Below are 9,130 nucleotides of genomic sequence, written 5' to 3'. Positions count from 1 at the left end.
CGGTGCGAGCTGGTGGTGCGCAGAGCGTAGGCTCGGCAGCAGCGAGGCCGCCCGTACCTCCTCTGCCTCGGCGCTGCTGTGCGCGCAGCGGTACCCAGCAGGGAAATGGCTCCCCGAGGCCCAAACGCCCGAGGAGGCCACGCCGCCCAGCACACGGGCACCGCGGGTACGGGCCCCCGTTTCCCACGTTGCCCCCCCGGGGTACCGGCGTGGCCTTTGCAAATGCCGTGCTAAAGCCGTGTCCCCCGCACGCCTGACGACCCCGCCGGGCTCGGCGCGGGCTCATCCCGAGCCGCCGGTAGGCCCGGCAGCGGCGCCCCTCGACCCCCGCCGCCCTCCCCGGCCGAGCGCGCCCCCCACCCGGCGGCGGGAGGAGGCGGCGCTTGCGGCGTGGGGCGGGCCCGGCGTGGCCCCGGCCCCGGGTGCCGCTCCCGCGGCTGCCCGGCGGCTGCGGCGTGTCAGCGGCAGAAGCGCCCGGACAGCGGCGGGGCGCCGGGCACCCGCCGCCCGCCATGGGGACCAACGCGCCGCCGCGCCGGGAGCCGCCTCTCCGCGGCCCCCACGTAAGTCAGCGGCGCCGCTGGCCGCCGGGGCGGGCCCCGCGGGGGGAGGGCCCGGCGGTGCGGGCGGGGGACCGCCTGCGGGGCTGCCATTCGTCAGCGGCCGTGCCCCGGCGGGCGGCGAGCGGGGGCGGCGGGCATCGGCCGGGCGGCCCGCGCCTTCCCGGGGGAGGCAGCGTCCTGCCGGCGGCCCCGGGGCAGCGCTGCGGGGGGCGCTGAGCCGGCACCCGGGCGGGCGGCGGACCCCGGTCGGCGCGGAGGCACGGACAGGTCCCGCACCGGCCCCGGAGACGGCACCTGCCGCCGCCCCCGCTCCTCCGCCTGACGTGCCGGCTTGCGGCCGCGCCGGTGACGCGCTGGGCGTGCAGAAGTTCTGCGGGGAGCGGAGCTCGGGGGTCGCTCCTTTGTATCCGCGCTCCCGGGTTCCTCGCTGTTCAGTCCGTAGCCAACTGCGGGGTGCTGGTGACCTTCCCGAAGCTAGCGCTCTGTGCCTCGTCACTGTCACTTCCTTGTCCGTTATTTGGGAGACGAGAGATAAGGTTTGGACTCGCCAATGTTGGGGTACTACCTAGAAGGTGGTGGCAGGGTTTTAGGATTATTTTTCAGTTTCATTTTGCTGATGTACCCGTGGCAATGAGGAACGGACCCACCATCCCACGTGCTGTACAGGCACGGCGGGGAGAAAGGCATGGCCCCTCAGATGTTCACATCCAAGCAGGGTATGTGCAGGCGTTGGGAGAAGAGACGTGAATGCAGGCCGGGTAATAAGGGGCTTGAGCTCTATGGGGTAATTTTTTAGGTAGGTTTTGTCAGAAGGCATTCAGCTAACAAGTGAAGTGAATGCAACATTGAAGGAAAGGCAGAGAAGAGGCATACAGCCGGGAGAAGGACAGCAGATCCAGAAAGGTTTGAAAGAGAACAGAGAAAGGACCGATGAGCCAGCCAGTACCCCCGGGGGTGGTCCTGATTCCTTGCCCCTTGGCAAGCACACTCCCACTGCAAGAAGTCCTTCTGCTGGTGCTGTTGCCCCAGGCTGTTTGCTTTGCCACCTGTAGAGCAGGTTTTGTGGCTGACTTTCAGGTGTTTCAAGCTACCGGGGGATATGGCTCTCTGCATGCGGAAGGGGTGCAGAAAAGGCATCAGAGGTGATGTCTGCCAAAATACAAAACAAGATACATGTTCCTATTACGCAAAGAAGGCCTGTCACATTCGAATCTGAATGTCTTACCATGTCAGCTGGAAACACCTCTTCCTTTGAAATATTTATTTGCATATCCTCCCTCTTGCCTCCCAACCAGCTTTGAATTCGGATTTGGCTCCAGGTGTGGAGGTGAGAGTAGTATCATCACCTTATATGTTCTCCAGTAAAGACATCCATCTAGAACTCAGGTTTAGGCTTTAAAGAAATACATTTCAACAAGCACTGAAAACTGCTTGTTGTCCTGATTTTTAAGTAAGAAATTAATCAATAACATTTTTTGCCCTCCTGTAGCACTGTTTCCTTCTGGTGCTTTAAGATCAAATGTGACACCACTGTGTCAGTACATCAGATGCTAAAAAGTAAACCAGCTTAGGGACAGAAGTGAAAATTAACAAAGCTCCCCATTCACATTAAGGAAACCAAGGGTGCTCATGAAAACTATAGAACATTTGCATATCCTCCGAGGTTTTACATTAGAATGTTTGTAAGGAAAAACTAAATGGACTTTTTGACTTGGGACCGCTCTTCTACCAGAAGTTTTCTCACCTCTGCTGCATTCCTTCTTTTGCTTATAATACTTGACAAGTCTACCAGCAGCTTGGAGAACTTTAGCTAGTAAGAAGGTTGGCAGCTCACACTAGGGGAAATAATGAAGGAAAAGAGATTCGCCTCAGCACTGTGCTACTCAAGGAAAGGGGATTTTTATGGGTTGTGTAAAAAAGAGACTAGGGCAGAGTCAAGGATCCCTGTTATTTTTTCCATAACACAGCATGATTTCATGTGGTAGAAGCCAGTCATAGTGATGTTCCCACTAAGTACTTAGTTTTGAAAATACAAAATGTCCTTTTGAAAATCATGTTCTTTTTCTTCCAATTCCGTTATAAAATACTGAGATGGAACATAGAACTTTGTATGGGAAAATACAGGTGTGAGAGCATGATACACAATGTCAGTATTTAATAACTGCCTTTCAGAGACACATGAGGAGGTTTCAGAAAGTACAGGAAAAGACGGAGAACCTCTCACAACATGGAGTCTCGCTAGCCAAATGGCAGGGACATTCAGGCTGAATTTCTAATAAATACTGCCTTAGCAGCCAGGCCAGTCAGAAACTGTTCTGTAACCACATGATTCTGAGTAGCCTCCTACGTCCTTGGGATAATGGATGGTGTATGGTCCTCCCAGAGGGACTCAGCATAGCCTATGGACATGTGTGCTGAAGTCAGAACATCTATCAGGAGAGTTGCCCTTCCTGCAAAATTAGGAAATATTTTAGCAGTTGCTTTTATTTCTTTGTAATTCTGGACCATCTTTCATTAAAACTTCTAGTACTAAATTAAACCTTTAATAAAAGAACATGAATAGCAACTCCAGCTGAGAGAATTAGACTACCCTGAAGGTTAAGCCAAAATAACACCCGACCCAGATGCTTTTCATGTGACTTTTTTTTCCAGTTAAGTACCAAAAAGAAGGAAGGAAAGAAGTAAATGGCCATTTAACATGTGGTTGTTGGTTTTTTTTCTTTCCTAAATGTCATCCTGAACTCCAAACATTTGCTTTTCATCATTTACAAGGTCAAGCCTGCCTGTCCAAGTAAAGCACATTTACAAAAGCTTTGTTAGTTGAAGGCTTTCTATGCACTCTTTAGAGATAGTACCTCTTAAAATTGTATGCTTGTTTCTACATTTCCTTGCCTTTTGCTTTATGTTTGGAAAAACAAAACTGTCTCTGGAGGTTACTGGTAATGAAAATAAGGGCTACAGATACTCCAAACAAAAAATGAGGACATTTTATTCTTGACCCAGAATTAAAACCCAAGACATACTTCTGTGTGATGCCTGATACAGAAAAAAAATACTTTTGACAGACATTTGAGCTTTCCATTACAATCCTGCAAGCTTCTTCAAATAAAAAATCTGAAATTGTTTCAGGAAATTATAATAGCCATGTAATAGTTTAGGATTTAACATTGCTTTAAAAGTCATATGCTTAAACAAGACATTTGAATAACTCATATATACCCTTAGTGAACAGTTACAGCCACACTTCTTTGCCCATTTTATATTGTCTCTCAAAATTTCCTCATCTCTTTAAAACTGCAAACTGACTATATGCTTTGTACTGTAACCATCTTTACAATCACATGTCTTCTTTCAGGTTTTTTCTTAGTGCAGTTAATAGCCAAAGTAAAAGTCAACAAGCTACACACAAAACATATCCTTTTAATACGGAAACAAAATGGAAATACATGGTTACTATTATCATTCTTTAGTCCTAACAATACATCTCTGCTTAACAGATATATCTTTTTCAATTATGTAGTAGAATTAGTACCCCTTAAAATTAGAAATTAGGAATTACCAGCAGAGACATAATAGTTCAAATATTTTTCAGCCACAGCCACATTGAAAACACAGCTGCATGCAGGTAGGATGCCAAAGATCCTCAGAAAAGTTGAGAAAAATGTAAAAAAGAGGTACTAGTTGGACAAGAAAAGCAAACGGGAACCGCTAGACTTGTTCACTACACAGAAGTTACTTAGTAAAACAGGCCAGAGTTTGCTGTAGTATTCCTCCTTAGTGCTAGCTATTTACCTTTCTTTTCAACACTGTATGCCAATTTTAAGTGGAAAAATTGGGCAGTTTTACCACTAGATGATAATTTCTGGCTCCACCCCTTCTTTTCTCCCAGCGTCTAGCCTGCTGGACTTCCTGCTTTGAGACAGCACAACTCTTGCACCTTTATATTAGAGCTCACAAGCCTCCGCAGACCCACATACACAGATGTTTCTCACTGAACAGACAACGCAGTCCACCCTTTGTCTCTTTGCACCCACTGAAAGCAAGATTGGAGTGAGGGCAGAGGGCTGCATGGTGCAGGGCAGAACACAAAATTAGAACTGTAGCACTACTGGAACATGGTAATTTTAGTATCTTCCGTCTTTAAAATTGTGATAATACAGTAGGAAAGAAGCAGAAACAACATAGGTTTAGCTCCTACTGAAAGCTGCATAAAGAATTAAGCTTAGTCTTGCAAACTTGCCTTTTGAATTTGTTACTGTGATAAAAGCCCAAAGTGATCAGAACTTGCTTCCTGGTCATTTGCATCCAGGTAACTTGGCTGTTTCTTCTGCATGATTTCCTTGACCAAGTATGCATAACAAATAATTCTCCCACCTGTAGCTGAGGTGGAGACGGGGATCTGGTATTTGGCAAACTTACCCACTGCTTTACCTAGTGAAGACCCCCTCCAATCAAATTGACTCTTGCTGGCTTTTGTCCAAATACTCTGAGTATGTACAGCAGCTCTATTCATTCCTGTTTGAACGTACCTCAAGTTGTTCTAAGCAAACCATGTTGTATACTGATCAGGGGTTCAAATGCCCGGCACAAGCATCAGCACAGTAAGAGGAAGAATTCCACCCCAAGAATCAACCGCAGCCTAGGCTGCCATCATTGTTCAAGACCAACTGGTTTCAAACCAGCTTGGGTATGGTGAACCGTATCATATTCCCCAGTGGATGTTTGATGTGTGTCAACAATAAGCAATTGCAATCAACTGAACAAGGAGTAGAGCTTCAGAAACAACAGACAAACCATAACCTTAAAAGCTTTTAATCCAAGTAAATTTCGAAGGACATTTTGAAGGACTAAGCAGATCACACAAGCAGAGTGAATCACATAATGATGGCAAGAAGTGGGTCAGTTCCACTATTTTATTTTCAGAGTGGGAAAGAAAAGTTTTGTGGGGTTGGTGTTTTTTTCAGCTGAAATTAAGATTGTTGTTGGAGATTGAATGAACTGAAAAAAATCCTTTGGAGGTCGCCAGCACTCTTTCCAGTGCTTTGCATGGGTTTCAGATGGGTCCTATCTCACCTCCTTGCCCCTGACCAAGGAATCCCCGAGAATGGAGGCTGCTTTTCATACCATGCCTCTATCACATCCTACAACTCTTGCTAGAAATGACTCAAATTTTATAGGATATAGGGAAATGGTCTTGTATTGCAATATACCAGACATCAGCATGTGCTACCTTTCCAGTGAGAAAGAAGAGGCTGTTAATCCATTGTAGAACATTGGCAGCTCTAAAGAAAATCCTGTGATATTTTTTAGCTCATTCCTAGTTGTTTCAATGAGATTCACAACTCTGCTGGTTACCTGGGGCTTTACTGCACCTGATTTTAACATAGAATCATAGAATAATTTAGGCTGGAAACAATCCTTAAGATCATCAAGTCCAACTGTTACCCCAGCACTGCCAAGTCCCCACTAAACTGCATCCCTAAGTGCTACGTCTACATGTCTTTTAAACACCTCCGGGGACACACTTCCCTGAGCAGCCTGTTCCGGTGTTTGATAACACTTTAGATGAAGAAATTTTTCGTAATATCCAATCTAAACCTCCCCTGGTGCAACCTGAGGCCATCTCCTCCTGTCCTATTTCTTGCTACTTGGGAAAAGAGACTGACACCACCTTGCCACAACCTCCTTTCAGGTAGTTGTAGAGAATGATAAGGTTTCCCCTCAGCCTCCTTATCTCCTGACTAAACAATCCCAGTTCCCTCCAGTGCTCCTCATAAGACAGCTCCCTTCATCAGCTTTGTTGCTCTTCTTTGGGCACATATCCACCCCAAAACAAGGAACAAAATTTTCACATGGTTTTGGATTTCCTCTCCCTTGGCCAGGAATTCTATGCCTAACAATCTTGCCTACATGCAGCTCCTCATTTTGTGTTAGCATAAGACACTCAGCAAAGATGTGAGATCTATGTTGTGGTGAGGAGAGCGTAAACCCCCAAATTTCCCTTTGCATAGCATTTATGTCACTGTTTTATTCTCCACCTCTTCCCTTTCTCTGAAACATCACACACAAGCTGCAAGCCCTGAATGAAGTGACTGGGCTAGCTAACACACTGCTGTGGTGGCTTATAGTTACTATTATCTGCACAACTCACCTGGTTGTTTTAACTGGGAAGAACAAACAGGAAAATGCAGGAAGGTAGTAACTTGTTACGCTTTCTCTACTGTGTGTATCTGTTTATATTCTCCTTATATCATGTACTATGTGTTACTTGGTCTTTTCCTATAAGGGATATTCACAGTGGAGCCAGAATCTTCAAAAGTTACTGGTTTGGCTGTGTCAGAAGAACCTGCGCTACTGAAAGCACTGTGACCCTAACCTTTAAAATTCAAGTTGCTTTCAAGTGTTTTAGGCTGAACAGTACAGAATTTACATGGACAGCTGCTTCTAGTTGCTTTTGAAAACCTTACCCTAAGTTTTCACTTTCTTGCACTCAGCAACAGGTTTTGACACAAATAAAATGGGTGTAAATGAAGAGTTAAGAAGTAATTAAAGCTCTACCCCATGCAGATGTTGATTTTAAAAGACATATTAATTTGCTTTCAGGAGGGAAGAAGTAACACAGTGCTTAGCCCCGGTGCAGACAAACACAGTGCTATTGACTGACTGTCCACACTATCCATCTCCCGGACATAGTCACACACTGACAAATCCCTTGTCATACCACAGTATTGCAACTTTCACTTCCTTCAGCATGGGTTTCCAGTCTGATCTTTGAGCCAGCTGCAAACCAAACCAGATGATCTTGGTCCTTCTGTTCAAATCTTAAGAAACATGGCCTCTCTAGAAAGAAGTTCCTAATCTCCAGCATTTCCCGACACTTTGTGTATTAATATCTGTTTAGTCCCTCAAAGGCTGTTACTATTTCTGCATAGCTTTTTGATGAGGAGAGGGCTAATGAATTAATGTGAACACTGAGACCCCCTACTCCTCTAGTGAGCCCCAGTACTGCCTCAGGGCTTGACAAGGACAGGAGGCCATCTTCAGGATGTCGTTAAGAGATTTTGAACAGCAAAGTATAAGGCTGACTGGAGCTGGCAGGTTATGGGCTGAGGCTTCTGCTCCTATCTCATCTTTCTGGAGAGAATTTGTCTCTCCAGCAGGGCTCAGTTAGTTACACAAGATACATTTTATCCTGTTTATGTAATATGTGAGTTCTTGGTGGGGAGAAATTGCCGAAAGGAGCATAAACTTTCCCCCTTCTGCAGCAAGATGCTGAAACACCATTAGAACATTTCTGGAGAAAACACATGAAGAGATGCACTGATGCTGTTGTAAGAATAATTAACCCTCAGTGTAGTTGCTTCTAGCTTTATAAGTAGTAGTATAATTCATCATTTGTAAATGCATACACACTTTCATACACTCATACTCAAATTTGATTCAGGCTCTTCCTCAGCATTTTGTTTCAGTGAAACCAGCTGTAGACGTACAGGTGAGTTTACCATAACCTGAAAGCATTTACAGGAAACAATACAAACTGACTTACAATGACATGTCCAGAATGCACATAGGTTTTTGAGCAATGTGCAATATGCATAAAGAAAATCTAGTGATGCAGAGAACAATGAAAACGACTGAAGTGGGACATAAATTGAACCTAAGCACCCCAAGGAAGTCTCTGGATGTAGAAGCCTGGGCCTCACTGGGGACTGCAAATGGCCCTGGCATTTTGTGGAAGGAGAACACAGCAGTGTGCAGAGTCCAGGTGGTTTCTGGTGTGTCTTGGAACAAGTTCTTAGCACAGCAGCCAGATGAGCCAGCAAGGGTAATGCAAACCTGGATCTGATACTCGCCAGAAAGGAAGATGTGGTCAGAGATGTGAAGACTGGCTGTTGCTGACCCTGAAATAGTGGGTCCCTTACAGTTGCTATTACTACCTCTGCTCAGCATTTCAAGTTAAGATCCCTGGTAATTTGAGAAGTGGTTGTGTATTCTCAAAACACTGAGGCTTTGAGGAGCTATGACTCACTGGATCACAGCTGTCAAGACTTTCTGAATGTCACCATAAGATGTTCTCTCTCTCTTGGGAAACAGTTCAGAACTTTAAATTCCCCAGGGGAAAGTCTTAAAGCTTTTTTACTTTACTCTTTAAATTACATTGCTGTAATTCCTGTTTAAGATCTTTATTTTTTTAGCTGAAGACTTCAGTATTTGTTCCTCAAAACCTTTCGAAACAAATATTTGTAACTACTAGAAAAGTCAGCTTTTTCTCTCTAGTAAAGGACAGGAATACAACCATTCCTATTCCCTGCATCTATTTACTTTTAGGTATTTCAGGCACAAGATGATACGGATGAACAAAGACACAATCTAGGCTGAAAAACTGTGTCGGAGTGCAGATACCAAACAGCTGAATGTGGCAGAGGTTTGGTCAGATGGATAGCCCTACCACATTCGATAGTCAGGTTTCAACCACACAAATATGACATCTATCAGAGGGAGAAAAATGGGTGAAGAATTCTCATTTTACTAGGATTGTGTAACACCAGATACCAAAACACTTTATT

The 9,130-nt window shown here is 45.6% G+C and overlaps 1 protein-coding gene across 1 annotated transcript in view; it reads left to right on the top strand.

Moving 5' to 3' along the window:
• The first annotated feature begins 434 nt into the window (after window positions 1-434).
• GNE (glucosamine (UDP-N-acetyl)-2-epimerase/N-acetylmannosamine kinase) overlaps window positions 435-9,130 on the top strand; it is a 33,702-nt gene continuing 25,006 nt past the window's right edge. The window contains exon 1 of the mRNA XM_040579543.1: window positions 435-563. Coding sequence (XP_040435477.1) covers window positions 513-563 — 51 coding nt within the window. The 5' untranslated portion in view covers window positions 435-512. The remainder of the gene's footprint in view (window positions 564-9,130) is intronic.

This window comes from Falco naumanni, chromosome Z (genome assembly GCF_017639655.2).
Source record: "Falco naumanni isolate bFalNau1 chromosome Z, bFalNau1.pat, whole genome shotgun sequence".
NCBI lineage: Eukaryota > Metazoa > Chordata > Aves > Falconiformes > Falconidae > Falco > Falco naumanni.
This window is presented reverse-complemented; position numbering and strand designations above follow the sequence as displayed.